The sequence below is a fragment of the Podarcis cretensis genome (genome assembly GCF_951804945.1).
Source record: "Podarcis cretensis genome assembly, chromosome: 8".
Lineage (NCBI taxonomy): Eukaryota > Metazoa > Chordata > Lepidosauria > Squamata > Lacertidae > Podarcis > Podarcis cretensis.
The window spans coordinates 53092437-53108035 of record NC_137177.1 but is presented as its reverse complement, the minus strand read 5'-3'; the positions used below and the strand labels follow the sequence as shown (position 1 = coordinate 53108035).

Here is a 15599-nt window from a genome sequence, read left to right as displayed (position 1 = left end):
TTCCTGACAACTATAGGTAGGACTGGGAAAGACCCCTGCCTAAAACCCTGGAGAGACGCTGCCAGTCAGACCGATGGTGTGACTCAGTTTAAGGCAGCTTCCTATGTAAGTCAGTCAATAATTTAGTTTGCCTGTCAGCTCTGAAAGTAAAGCACAATGGGGAGAGTGAATAAAAAACCTTCCTCCCTCCCCACAAACCCAGAAATGTTTTGCCCATGAAACTCTTTTCATAGTCTCCTCAGAAAGCCAAGCCTGGCCCTGGAACAGAATGGTTTATAGGCCTCCTTCCATTCTTATTACAAGAGAATCTCGTCAGCCAGAGATGACAAGATTCCATAAATCGTTTTTTTGTGGATAAAAGCTGCTGCAGCAGCAGAAAGAAGACCACAAGAAGAGCTGGCTCTTGCCATCATTAAGGAGAAACAAACGTTCCAAGCCAGCATTCCTGCATCTTTAGAAGCTTCTGCCCTCCTCCTGTTCTCAGCATCAATTCCCATTCTGACTTTACATCAGTATTAACAGCTTTAGCCTTTGCAAAATCCTTGTGACAAAGGATGTGGGGTTCTGCATAACAAAGTCCATACGTTTAATGGGAGCACTTGCTTCACATTGACATTTGGGGTTTGATTAGCAAAACATTTCTGCTCAGCATGGGGCCTATGAGTCAGTGTCCGCCAAAGGTACAGTCGGCTGTTGTCTTAATGGGCAAACGCTCGGGAGTTTATTTTTATAAGCCAAAGATAATACCGTGTGGGAGGCTCACTCAGGCTGTTAAGGCATTATCTCCATTGGATCCCCCACACTATGATCATTGCCATGTTCGCCAAGCCACCCTGCAGTATTCACTGGGAAAATAGATTGGCACACTTTTCACAAGAAAATACTTTTGTAAGTCTATGGTGCTTAGGCTGGGTTCTGGTTGCCCCAATCAACAGCCCCTTCCCTTGCTATTCCCATGGAAAATCTCACAGAGCTAAGTCATACAATTAAGTTCTGAAGCAGGCAAAACCACCTCCTAGCTGGCTAGTTGCAGGAAGTGGTGTGTGTCATGCATTTCACACATTTGTGGTGGCTGCTGGTGTCCCAATCTAGGCCACCAAGTCTTTTTAGGACATGCTTTGCCAAGCTGGCGGGGACGCAGGTGGCGCTGTGGGTTAAAGCCTCAGCGCCTAGGACTTGCCGATCGAAAGGTCGGCGGTTCGAATCCCTGCGGCGGGGTGCGCTCCCGCTGCTCGGTCCCAGCGCCTGCCAACCTAGCAGTTCGAAAGCACCTCCGGGTGCAAGTAGATAAATAGGGACCGCTTACCAGCGGGAAGGTGAATGGCGTTTCCGTGTGCGGCTCTGGCTCGCCAGAGCAGCGATGTCACGCTGGCCACGTGACCCGGAAGTGTCTCCGGACAGCGCTGGCCCCTGGCCTCTTAAGTGAGATGGGCGCACAACCCCAGAGTCTGTCAAGACTGGCCCGTACGGGCAGGGGTACCTTTACCTTTGCCAAGCTGGCACCCTCCTGATAGTTTGGACTACAACTCCTGCCAGCCCAAGCCAGCCCAGTTCTGTTAGCTGAGCCTAATGGCAGTTGTAGTCCAAAGCATCTGAAAAGTGTCAGGTCAGGGAAGGCTGCTTGGAGACACTGTACACACAGCCATGGCAAGCAAGAGGAAGAAGCACAGAGGGCATGGTGGGGTGGAGAGAGGAAGGCAAGAAATGGAGGGTGGGGCAGACAGTGCCGTGCAATGGTGGAGGAGCTTTCTTCTAAATATGTCATACTTTCCAAAGAAGCCAGTGCGCTTGTAGGAAACGGGGATCCTGTCCTTCAGGTCAATGCTCAGCTCTTCCTCAGCTGCCCGCAGCTTCTCCTCAAACTTGTCAATGTTTGCTACCTGCATTCTGTACATCAGGGCAAGCCTCTGGAGACACACAAAAGCAATGTCAGCAACGCCGAGGCCAGATTCAGGACATTGATCAACTGGGAATTGCACAGGTGGAAAAAAACTGCTCAGGGCCACAACCTGTCATGTGTGAGTAGGTGGGGGAATTCCAAGGGGGATGAAAAGTGGCTGCTGGGCAAGGAATTAAAAGCTACGTGACCTCTTAAGCTTGCCAAAATCTCAGGTTGGCTTAAGCACAGACAAAGGTGCACTTTGCTACGAGTCAGAGGAGAGGCTTAAGTAATCAACAGGCAACCCATTCTTAGCAATACTAGCTGCCTTCTCTCTCAACTTGGAAAACTCACAAGGCCATGCAAGTTTCACTGTTTGTGGCAACGGCTATTGTTATGGGTACCAGTAATCAGTACAGAATTATTTTATTGTATTATAATAAGTTATTTTAGATCTAATGGAAGGGCCACCCACTGCAGCCTCACATGGGCCAGATGCTAAGTTAGTCAGGACTCACAAGGGGATTTTTCCTGTGGCTGTACCCGCATTCTGGAACTCTCTCCTGTGGAAAGTTTGGAATGCTCTCTTTTAAACCTCCTCCATCAACAGAAGACAGTTTTTCTCATGCAAGCCTATTATTATTATTATTATTATTATTATTATTTATACCCCGCCCATCTGGCTGGGCAGCTTCCAACAAAAGATTAAAAATACATTAAAACATCAGTCATTAAAAACTTCCCTAAACAGGGCTGCATATTAAAGTTGGATATTTTCATTATCTGTCATGCTATTTGTGTCTTTTGGTTTTGAATCGCATTTATTATTGGATACTTCTTTATTGTTAGCCACTTTGAGAGTACTCTGGTCAGAAGAAATCATAGAATCGTAGAGCTGGAAGGGACCCTGAGGGTCATCTAGTCCAACCCTCTTCAGTGCAGGAATCAAAACCCAGTATTCCCAGGCAGTGTCCCATCCAAGTACTAACCAGGCCTGACCCTGCTTAGCTTCTGGGATCAGCCAAGATCAAGCATGTTCAGGATAGTATGCAAATTGTTCCAGAAAAAGCAAAAAACTGCTCACAAAATACTAATACTGTATTATAAATATGTGGAGTTTTCCAAGAAACAGTTTATGAAAGTCATCAGGATGACTTATGCTTACAATGAAATTTACTGTGATAGTTTCATTTAGATTCTACATAGGCAACTTCAGCTGCTTTCCCTTAAAGGTCTCCACTAAAGTCAGTGAGAGATTTCTCTGTTCCTCAAATCATTTAATGCAGGGATGGGCAGAAGGTGTTTCAGGATCTACTGGGTGAACTCTGGGTGACCATAAGCTGATCAGCAAAGATTTCTTATTCCATTTTTAAAAATAAAAAATAGCAAAACCAAAAAGCTTAACTCTCAACTAACATGAAGCTGCTGAAACAAAGCACATATTGGAAAACCATAATTTGATTTGTGTGTGAAACTCCTGCAAGTTCAATTCTAGTACAAATAACAAGTTCTGGGGCTAGGCAAACGCTCAGAGGTACCATGGTCTGAATTCTAAATATGCATCATCCTTCCACCCAAAGCTCATTTGGGGGACCTCAAAGTTCTAGTAACAAAACAAGAGTAGATCCTGCAAGTCTGAAGTCTTCCCACCCTTTACTTGAATTACCTAAAAATTCAGCATAGATATTATGTTATCTTCCTTGTCTGAACAAGGAGAAGAACAGATAAATGAAAACAATCAGAAAAGCATTCTTAATGTTGATATCCATATAGGAAAACTTCACAGAAGTTTGACAGCTTTCTGCTTATGAGGAGAAAAAGCAGATTAGGAAAAAACAAGATTTTTCAAAGAACCACCTCTGAGTTGACCAAGACAACAGGCCAATTTAGGGACTGGTGAAGAACTATGGAAGCATTTCGAGGTTCATACAACTGTTTGGCAGGCACAACACCAAGAGAAATCTGCAAAACTTAAATCTGTGTGGAATTTCTACTACCAATCCTGAAGCCTACATTCCTATATCAATCAAAGTTGGCCAAACGGAAAAGTCTTTGCTTAACCTACTTTGCAATACTTTAAGGACTGATCTTGCTGAAAAAGACACTCACAGGCCGTCCAAACACAACTGCCCCTGGATGTAAGTAGATTTCCACAATGTCGCTCTCCGGCACCACTTGAACTCGCTGCACTTCCCCTTTCGCCAGCATCTCATTTACAAAGTCGTTCCAGGATATGTTGCCTCCACTGGTGCTCAAGGAGTTTAGCAGGCTCATGATGATGGCAATGAGAAAGAGGGTCCTCAAGCGCTCCCGGTACATCTGGTCCTCCCTCTCCCGGCGTCTCTTTTCCTCTTGAGAGAGGAAACATAAGAACACATCAAGATTAGCATTACGAGCTGGAGAGCAGATTGATTATGCCCCAAGCCACAGACCCCCACACAGTCTGTTTTTTGTTCCACATTTCATTTTCCTAGGAAAGCTAAGCTGGGCTAGGAGAAGCAGCATCTGGTTTGCAGTGCGCTATCACATTACATCCCCTTTTTCCAGGGACTGAATGAGGAGAGACCAAGAGCAAGGTCACACAGCAAAGCTGCATGTAAAATGCCTGCTTCAAACTAGGCCAACAGCTCAGGAGCAGAGCATGTTTACGGAGCTGCCTACCTGGAGTTCCAACATTAACACACATAGGGAAAGGGGAAGTTTACATTCGATTAGCCAGCAAATATTTGCTCTACCCAGCTCCAGCTTTCCACATTTAGCCTGTTTCAGCAGTTCTCTCTCATGAGCCAGCCCAGACAGCATGTACAAATCAGCTCACATTCTGCAAGAGGATCCATTTTTTTCTCAGAAAGGGTCCTAAATGCTCAACCAGATAATGCTAGGCTAGACAGGGGCAAGATGCCTTCTGTCACACCACTACCACAAATATAGAATGAATGATGCAGCTTTGCACCTATTGAACAGTTTGCAAAACCCGTTTGAATCATGCAGAGAAAGCGCTTCAGCCTTCACCCGGTCCTACTGCTCTGCATAACTTGCACTTGGTTCAAACGGATGTGGGATCTGAATTGGGCTCCTACCCTTTGAAATGAATGGAGGCAAACTACACAGTAGCAGCACTCAAAAGCTTGCAACTTCTGCCAACACTAGAAAGTATGGTCCATCTCTCCAGCATTCTAAGCCCCTTCTAAGGCAGGATTCTCCAACCTAGTGCCTTCCAGAGACTTTGGACTCCCACATTCCATCAGCCTTAGCCAGGACAACTGTATTCCTAGAGCAGGGATAGGGAACTTATCTCCCTACACCCAACACAGGCCACATTTGACCCATTTTTGCATAGCACTGTGCATAGAAGGCTCAGTGATCTGCCGCCTGCTGGTGCTTGTAAAGTGCTGCACACAAGGCTTTGCAGATGCAAATCTCTCCGGGCCTGGCCTTGTCTTTACCTGCCAACATATATGATGTCAGGTGTAGGGAAAGTGTCTATGGCTTCCCCAATATGGCCTTGTGGGCCAAATGGAGAATACCTGGCAGGCCTGAATAGGCCCACACGTAAAAGTTTTTCCATTGCTGTCCTAGAGCTAGGGGCATTCCTAAAATTGCAGAAAACCATCTTGGTGGCTGCATCTGCAGGTCACTGGCCTGATCCTGCAGGCTCTTCTTATTTTGGATTCTAAATCTCATTTCATCCTGCCTTGCTCTTTGATCCAACCTGAATGGCCGAACTGCTGCCCACCTCTGCCAATGGCGCATCATCTATCGGAGCCATTAAGGAAGCCTCACAAATAAATCATGGCTGTTTTGTTGGAAAATCTATCTGCTGTAGCCAAGATTAGATTTATGTTAACAAAGGCATTTATCAGCAAGCACCACCAGTTAAAGCAGATGCAAAAAGAAAAAGAAAAACCCCACTGTACAGAGATCCAGCCTCATCCACAATTCCAAGCTGGAGCTGCCTGATCAGACATCCAGCACCATATTTCACTCATGGCTTGCTCTGTCCTCACTATCCAATCACTCCCACCCTTAGAGGAAAGTAGTGTTTCTCAGATAAAGCCATCATTCACCAAACACCAGTATCTTAGTAACTATGCCCTGCCCACACCTTTTTTGTCTTCTCCTACCATCTCACAGTCCTTTGTTATATCAGAAAGGGCCAGCTACAGCAGAATGAGAAAATCTATCACAAGAGTTGCAAGCAAGTGCCCAATAAAGAATTTTTAAAAAGCAACATTGTAAAAAATAAAAATAAAGCCCAACAACCCACAGAAACTTAACTCGGGGGAAGGATTCCCACAACATACAGAGTATGGGGTGAGATTACTTTCTGGGTTCCAGGTGTATACTAAGGATGCATTAAACAACTTATCAAAGAAGAAAAGGGAAAGGGAAAAGGAAAAGGAAAAGGGATTCTATTGATCACAGGTATGGACAACTTTAATACCTGCTTTTCTGAACTTCTGCATATACACACAAAAATCCACCCACATTTGACCAAGAGGAAATCTACTGGTACTTAGCACCCAAGCTTACTAGTTTTTTTCAGAAAACCAAAATGACATCTTAGAGCTTCTAGGATCCAAAGACATATTTTGCCTGATGAGGTGTTCTGCGAATCATGAAAGCTTGCACCAACTTTAACCTACAAAGTCAAGTCCATAAAAAGCATCAACACACTAATGTCATTTATCTTGATTACCACAAATTATACCCTACATATAAAGCTCTAAGTTCATTAACCTCCCCATAGGCTTAGGAGACAACTGGAAAGCTATTGCAGTAGTATTTTCTGGCTTGAGAGCCCCCAGCACTGTCAGGCATGGGGTTCAGAGCTCTACAATTTTTAGAACCCATACCAGCAAAGCGTCTTGGTCTAATCAACTTCTTTTTGCAAGCAATGACCTCTTTTCACTGACAGAGGAAATCCTAATAAAGTACTGCTCTCTCCTAGGTTTCAGAGGCAATCCAAACAGATGTGCCCTCTGCGTTCTTTGATCAGACTTGGGCCTCTCTCATAAGGTGGAGGTAGAATTCAGAGGCTGCTGTGGGAAAATTCAGAGAGATGCCGGCTGGCCATAGAATGGCTCTTGTCTGCAAGTACACCAGAAAACGGCAAGAGGAACAGATGAAGAGATCTGCCTGCACTGCTCTGCATTTTGCCCCCCTCTACCATCCATCCTTTCCAGTTGCTCAGAGCCTCTGCCACCCAGCTCTGCCAGGCTACCAGCAAAGGGACCCCACTTTTAGCAAAACAGCCCACACATTCACCTCCCGACGCTGCAGAGTGGCCACACTAATCATTCCATAAATAAGTCATATACTAGCTGGAAGAGACACTTCTTGTCAGCAGCTGTGGGACCCATTCCAGCCTCAGAAAGCCTTCATGAAGAAATGATTTGCCATTAACCCCAAACCTGAACTCCATGATTAAAAGCTTGCAGGGGCTGCAGTGACAGGCCACAGGACTCTTTGTAAATAATTACTGCTGGGATGATCTTTCCCCCAAAGACACAGAGGAGGATTCCACCTCGCAAAGTCAACTTATCCATCCATTACAAGCGGGGAAAGGCTGTAGCGCTCAGTAGGTCATGGTGTACACACGTCAAGCCAAAAAAACACACACCTCCTAGCCAAGATGACTGCTGCATATTATTTTGTGCAGCCTTTCAGGCACCAGAAAGGACGTACTCATAACATAACATACTCATAGTAGTAGCTCCTGAAAAGACCTTGCAACAAATGTAAGATTCTCCCTAGTAAATAGCTCAATCTATAGCATAAGGAAGGTGTCTTTTCTCCTCAGAGGTTGGGAGAGGGGTCATGATGAAAACAGACCCTATTCCTGCTCTGAAGTAACTGCTGACTGGTGTGAACTGGGACTGCATTGTGACAGCCAGCACCTCTTGCACTCAGCATGCACATTACAGCATCTAGATATCTCCTTGCTAACCTGACACTGCCTGTTCCATCTGAATCCTGCAGTTTGGCTCACTGGATGCAACCCTAGCCCTGGATTTTGCAGATTCAGATTCATGTTCCACTACTGCCCTGGCCTCTCTCCCTCCTCCTTTCTCTCCCATACACACACTGTCTCAGTTACCTATCTGTAAAATGGGAATGGCAACAACCGCCTCAGAGGGCTTTTGTTTTAGAAAGCACAGCAAGAACTGTAAAGGTCTAAGCATTTTTTAATACACAATGCATACAGTGAAGTGGCATAGTTAGGGGCAGAAACTAAAAACTAAGATCTGACATGGCAGATCATTAGCCTCGAATACAGAATATGGGTTTACTGGAGAAGAAATTAGCTTGAAACCACCTGGGTCCAGTGGCAACAAGCTGCTTGTTTATCCCCATTCTGGACCACAAGAGACACTCATCTACTGTTGCACTTTGCACACAGAGCAGAAGGAAGGGCTAGTGTTCAAAGCAAAGGAACAATGGGAGGAGATGCTTCCTCTTGCCTTTTTACCAGCACTGCAGGCTCACATGAAAGAGCAGGAAGCATCTCATTTCCAGCACCTTTATCCAAAAGAGCAGCACTAGGAGTTTGCAGCCACAAGGCAGCCAAAGTGCAAGCCTGCTCCCTGCCCAGAAGCCCTTCTGGTCTCTCAGCACTGGGATACGCACACATGCACACTTGTTCTATGGAGGATATGTCTTTCCCTTTTTTAAAATGCAGAGTCAAATTACATCAAGGAGGAAAAAAGAGGAGGGGCAGAATACAGCCACCACTGCGGCTGTTTAGCTTCATCTATGAAATCTGCTGAAAGCTCCAAGGGAGGGATGTTAAACTTGGGGGCACTGTCAGGTCAGCTCAGCCTTAAAATGCAGGTTGTGTGAAAGGGGGGGAGGGCAAGCTATTCTGAAGCTAAGCATCTGTGGGAGGCCCTTGTGATCTTTTTATAGCTCAGCAGAGGAAATTTTAAAGGAGCTCTCTGCAATATTTTCAGAGGGATGGGGGTGGCGGGACAGGACTATCACTGCAAGAGGCACATGCATACTCCTGCTGGCCCCCAAATCCTGACACAGACTCTGCTCAAATGCCTTGCCAATCTTCAAAATGCTTTTCCCTGGCAAGTGCCAATGTCCTCTCCCTAGAAGGGAGACAAAGGTTAAATACTCAGGTGCACATGGCTAAATCTAGGGATACAACAGAATCAGGTGGTGGAGTGGACTGCAATGCTCAACTTGTTTAGGTGTTATTCTCGTTGTGTGATTAACACCCAAAATGAGAGCCTATGGGTATTTGGCAGGCTTCCTCTTTGCAGATATGCAGTGGGGTCAGCGAATGGGCCCCTGCGTCTCCTTGTACAATGTGAATCATGGGGAGCAATAAAACCTGAATAGGGCTACTATATTTCCCACAGATAGGGGATATGGTTTTTGAAAACCCACACGTGTAAAAGTTCTATGCAAAACAGAAGACTTGGGTTACAATCCTAACCCTATTTAACTATGAGTAAGCCCTGTTGAATTCAATAAGTCTTACTTCTGAGTAGACATAGCTAGATTACACTGCAATACATCAATAATCCCATCCCTTTGCCTGGAGTGCTGGCCTTTATTGACATAATATTTTTAATGTAAAGGAGCATTCAAAAATGGAAGAACCCCTTTGCACTTTAAAGTGGTGCAGTCCACTTCACCACCTCATTTTGCTGCATATAATATCACAAGAGCCAATATTCTTCATCCTCATAACAGTTTCCCTGAAATTTCAAAGGTTTTAAAATGTCCTAGTAAAATGATGGGTACATCCCCATGGAGGCGAGTCTGACATATTCATTATGCAGCTTTTGGAAAATACCCTTTACCCTGACTTGACCCCTGAGATGTATATTTTTAGGAAGCTGTTTTATATTGTTTTAATTTACTTTTTTTAATTGTTCCAACCCACCTTGGATCCTTAGGGTAAAGGCATGTAAATAATAAGCAGCTGATAAACAAAAACATGTATGCACCCCTTAGAAAAATAATTTAGCAAGACTATCCCTTCCCATCTGCATATTTCAAGATCATTTTCTAATTAAAATAAAAAACTTTCTTCTTCTATGAACACTGTATTCCCCTCTCCTCTAACACAGCCAACATCTGCTAAATGTTAAAATATATTAACTGCCTCCCTGCCAGCAGCATGGCTCTCTCCACCCTGATGAAGGCTTCCCCTTCTTCATTATATTTGCATGGTTACTTGATACCCAAAGCAGGAGCGATGCTAAAACCACTGAGGCAGCAAGCTGAAAGTCACTCCAGAAATGTTACATCTGTGCAAAAGCAAATTGGTTGAGAATATTGCCTGTGTAGACTCTGAAAAACTTTAGCTGGATCAATAGCACATGCCTCAGTAGAAGAGTTTCTACTCCAAAATAAGGCATCCATTTAATATTGGCTTCTAAACAGCTTTAATACCTGAAATACATAAAGCTGTATATATTCAAAAGAACTGCAATCAAGTTCTGGAGGCTGAGATGGGAGTGTGGACACAGTCTTAAAGCCTTTGCAAGTCTTCCTGTGCTCCCCTTTTAAATCTCCAGTTTCACAGTGGGAGGAGAAAGACTCACAAAGCCTCATGAGGAATTTTGACAGCTGGGCTAACACGCCCACTTGGCATTCATGTGAGAGTATAATGATGTCCTGTGATTGACAGATGGGTCTCCTGCCCCCCATCAGATCACCTGACAAATTTGGTCTATAAGACCATCGCTGATAAAGGCGCAGCCCATGGAGCCAAAAAAGTGTTCCACCTCTGCTGTAGTCACTTCTGACTGGAAGTTTCAGAGCAAAACTGCTATTTGTACTTACCCTCATCTTCTTCTGGAGATTTCCCTTTGGATCCTTCACCACCGCTGCCATTGCGATGAGAACCAGAGGTAGAAAAATAGTCAGTGCCACCTGTCAACAGATTTACAGTCAGAGTTCTGAGCATCTCAGCTTGTAATAAACAAGGTTTAAATTTCTCAAACTTTCCTATACAATTTGTTGATAATGTCTGTTGAATTAGATCTCAAAGTCATATGTTAATTGTCAACTCTGCTAAGAGCCCAGCTTCACAGAACTTCTCCCTGCTTTACCTGGAAGCATTCATTCCTTCAGACAGGACGAAGCACAATGAGAGATGGGAAGAAGGGTCTCTCCCTGAGGCTCTTTCCATTCAGCTGTTTCCATTCCAGCTCACCATTATTAGAACTATCATGTAACTGTGTTTTTTGCCTGTTTGGTTATTTTCCTCTTTCCCTCCCATCCCCTCTTCCTTTCATGTTGTGTCTTTCAGATTATCAGTTTTCAGACAGACTGTCCTGTTTTTATTGATCTCATATAAAGCTGGTTTAGAAGCTTTTTCAGCTAAAGTGTGGGGTGAAATACTTCTAATAAATAATCAAGGCTTCTGTGGACTTAGCACAATAAGTCTTCCATGGGTGGGATTGAACTTGTGACATGCAGCAGCTAGGGGGAAAAAGAGAGAAATAAAGTAATGACAGGATACAGCAACCAAGGGAAAGTTTACATCTTGTAGGCCAGTTCTCCTCAAAACGTAAACCAGCAGCATGGACAAGAAAGTGATATCTAAGGAACTAATAAAATTTGTTGATGGCTGATCACAGGGCAACAACCAAAAATTGGAAAACTGCTGAACTGTTGACATTGAATACTTGGCACATTAAACTGTGGCAAAGAGCCGTGGCAGAAAAACTGATTTACCAACTTAAATTAGCTAAGGCAAAGCTTAAAATATTTGATTTTTATATAGCGTGGCATGATTTTATCTCCTATACAAATTCAGCAACATTTATCCTAAGCCTTTCCTCAGATTATGGAAAAGTATAAACTGTAATAGTATGATGAAGCATACAAAAAGCTCCAAGTTGCAAACAGATCTTACATTTATGTTCACCTACATGTAAAGAGGGGAAATGTGTTATATACATTGCCTTGTTAGCAATTTCAAAATGTTTGTTTTTTTATTTTGGAATTTTTTTTTAAGGGAATATCAGGAAAGCCTGGTGGGGGGAACAATGTCTGAGCCTAGCCTGAGGCACAACTCTTTGGGGTGAGTCTGGTCACACCTGGGTGGGACCCAAAAAAAGCCCATCCCTTAGCTGCCTAGTGTGATTTCCCATGTAACCCTCACACTTTGGAAAAAGTGATTCATTTGTCCAATGTATTCAGAGCTCAACATTTGCATTTCAATGCCTTCAGACTTGGCTTCTGTTTGTGCACCCAGCTTTGAGTAATTGAGGAAGCGATACACTTAAGACTGCAAGAAAATTGGGGGTGGGGGAGAAATAGAACAATGGCCAACATGTTGGTCACTGCCATGGCAGGAATAAGTTCCAGTAAAGGCACTATTGTTGTCACTATTGTTGTCTTTACTCACCCAGAAATTTCCAGAGTCGGAAGGGGATAAACTGGCTTTTTGCTACCGACCGAAAAAGTCTTCCAGGTGTGGGGGAAAGCACTTGAGACAGAAGGCTCTGAGGAGGAAACAACAGAACAGTGCAAGGGTTACAGGGAATTATGGATAGATACCAGGGAATGAAGTTATGGGTGGAGTCAGGGGCTTTCTAGGGGTGGAGCTTGATGGACTTTTTGACAGGCCAGGAGGCCACACTAGGGGTGGTTAGCACAAAAGCAGGGTTTATCAATTCCTCCTCCTGAGAATATCTGGTGTATATATGGGCATATATATAGAATGCCCATTACCAGACTAAATGCAAAATAGCTACCTTACAATCCTGCATAGGAATAATTAATTACATTTACAAGAGATGTTGTAAGAATCAGTGGCAAATCGCATGTGAAATTGCTGTGTCCTCTCAAGCCTAGTTTGTAGACATGGTGGCAAGCCGGAGTGAGGGCTATCACTTATGGCTGCAAGCAAGGAGTTGCATAGTTGAATGTACCTCCAGAAGGTGGATGGTGAGCACAATAGGGCTTTTTCCGTTGTGAGACCTGCAAACCATTGATTGCCATCAGCTCTGCTGTCCTTTTGGAGTCAAGGATTTTTGGAATCTTTTTAATTGCTCATGCCCTTAGAGATATTATGTTTCATATACATTCTTTTATTATTATTATTATTTGATTGCTCCTGACACTCTTGCTTCATGCTATATGATTGCATTTTTTAAATGGTTAAACTTTGATTCTGTAGGAGATTAATTTCTGAACAGTCAGAGACAAGGGCTCTAAACAAAGATGCAAGAAGCCAATCCCTCAATCTACAAAACTGGCACTTCAGGGAAAAGCTTAGGTAAGAATGATTCCCCCTGATACGCCAATTTTCTGGGTGCAGAGACTTTTTTGGTATTATTATTTATTTTGTGCATGAATATGCACTGCCTTAGATTCCATGACGGAAGGTAGGTGGGATATAAATGTAAATGAATAAAGCCTTATCATTTCCTATCCCATCCTTCCCACACACCCAGCGTTTTATCCTCTCAATAACCCTGTGAAGTAGGTTAGGCTGCAAGAGAACGAATGGCCTAACATCACCCAGTGCAACTCAGGGCTGATAGACCATTTGAACCCAAGTCCGAAAGGAACACTCTCCACGCTGCTCCCCCCCCCCCCGCTTTTTCGGTACTGTACAACCCACATCCTACTTTTTACCAAGGCAGGGGTTGCAATCCTATACACGGTTACTTGGGAATAAGTCTCACTGAGCTTGATAAGGCTTTCTCTTGGACAGATGTGCAAAGGATTGCACTCTCATTTGCTGGTTGTGCAGCTGCAGAAAGTTCTATGGAAACTGGGAGTGATTAATAGAAAAAACCCTCATGAATTTCACCACCAGGAGCTGGCAGGTTTAGCGGGTTCAGGCCGGGGGGGGTGACTTTCCTCCCGGGTGATGAGGCAGTTTTAAGAGACCTCGGTGCCTCACCGCCTCAGCCTTACCTGAAGGCCGCCGCCCTCTGTGCAGGTCCTGGGCCAGCCGCTCTGCAGAGCCCGGAGCTCGGCCGCCGGGAAAGCCCGCGGCGCCAGTCGTAGAGCGCGGCGGCAGCTCCTCCGGAGCAGCAACAGCAAGGAGACCGCCCCGGTCATGGTCCAGACTCCGAGCTGTTCAGTTCCCCAGTGCGGACGGTGAGATCCAGACGGGGGCCTGGCGAGAAAGCCGAGCGGAGGCTGGAAAGGAGGCGGCTTCCGCCATCTTAAAAGCTGGCAGCCGCTCAGCGTAGCCCGCTCTCAAGATGGCCGCGCCTGGCTGTTTTCACCTAATGGGAAATTCGGCTGGAGGGAAACGCGGGGCCCAGACTTCGCCCACGCTCGGCCCAGAAATATGCACTCTTTTAAGTGCGGCCGCCTCCCCTCAGACACACTTTTCAAAACTTGCATTTCTTCTTTTTGACCCGGGGGGGGGGGGAAGAGAGGAGCTAGGGAGATATCTGGACATCGCTGTTTCGCTCGTCATTATTACTGTTTTTTAAGACTTAACATTAAATTCCAGTCATCTGAGGATGGGAATAAAACTGAAGGGACAAAATCGTACATTATTTCTGCAAGCTGTTCCCCTACTGCATCTTTGACAGTTCAGGACTCTGTAACGCTTTCAGCTCAATAAGCGTGAAGTTGTTTTTCAGCTATATTTGTGAAAGGAAGGTGGTTTCAGCTTCCTATTTGTGGAACTAGGATAGCAGCAGCATTTCCCCAGTGACTTGAACTCGACACCGCACTGATGAAATATACACAAACCGATTAAGCTGCTGTACTTGGATTTAAATAGATTTCTGACTACACACTATATCCTTCTATATCACCACCTTTTAGAAATTTGCTGCTGCACACATTACAGATAGCTATGTGAAGGCGAGTAACTACTCCATCAGCCAGGCACTGCTTTCTAATCCTGAAACTTAGGCTGAAAGCTAGCTTTCTAGAGGCCATGGTTTGTACATTCAGATCAAAAGTGTGTGGCAAAGCAGAGAACCAGATTTCAAAACCTTGCTTCATTTTCTTGGACACAATAACTGCTATTCACAAGCTTTGCTTTAATGATGCATCATATTTACTTTGTCATCATAATTACATTGACATGCATGTATAGTTTTATGCACACACTGTCAGAAGTTTAAAAGTGCACAACAGATAATGGATCATAAAGTATGAAGAAAATGAAAAATTATAATAGTTTTAGAAAAACAAACAACACTAAGAGAGTACATTGGTGGTTTTTTAAATACAGGAAGTGGGAAGGTTCAGCATCACAGAACACATATATTAATTCTGGTTCCCACACTGGGCGTAGTATGTTTTAAATTTGCATGTAGGGCACATGTGGGTTATTAAAAGGGTGTTAGCTTCATTCAGAGGCTCCTATTGAACCTGCACACAAAACACACACACCTTCGATCCCTCCAGGGCCCCCAAAACAAATGAGGAAAAAGCAAGGGATTAAATTTGCAATTTTTTTATTAAAAAAAAAAGCTGGGTAAGCAGGAGACATTTCTTAAGAGTTGAGCAACAGAACAAGGCTGTTGATAGAGTTATAAGATCACTGATGTCACCTTCAAGTTAATGGTATGCTTCCGTGTACAAATTTAAAGCCATTAAATTTGCTTGAAGAACAGGTCTGCAGTGCTGTGAGGCTTTCACAATTTCACTGGCAGAAAGCTGTCAGACTCTTCTTCCCTAAACAAGTTATTTTCTGTAGGGATAACATAGCAACAATCACTCCCAAACAACAATAGTGTTGCAAAACTCTCACTTCTCCCACTGAAGT

General features: G+C 44.2%; 1 protein-coding gene across 1 annotated transcript in view; it reads right to left on the bottom strand.

Moving 5' to 3' along the window:
- Window positions 1–14059, bottom strand: part of SPG7 (SPG7 matrix AAA peptidase subunit, paraplegin) — a 33120-nt gene extending 19061 nt beyond the window's left edge. Inside the window, exons 1-5 of the mRNA XM_079988555.1 lie at window positions 13778–14059; window positions 12258–12354; window positions 10685–10774; window positions 3989–4230; window positions 1768–1907 (exon numbers count right to left, since the gene is read on the bottom strand). Coding sequence (XP_079844681.1) covers window positions 1768–1907; window positions 3989–4230; window positions 10685–10774; window positions 12258–12354; window positions 13778–13924 — 716 coding nt within the window. The 5' untranslated portion in view covers window positions 13925–14059. The remainder of the gene's footprint in view (window positions 1–1767; window positions 1908–3988; window positions 4231–10684; window positions 10775–12257; window positions 12355–13777) is intronic.
- Between the last annotated feature and the right edge of the window lie 1540 nt (window positions 14060–15599).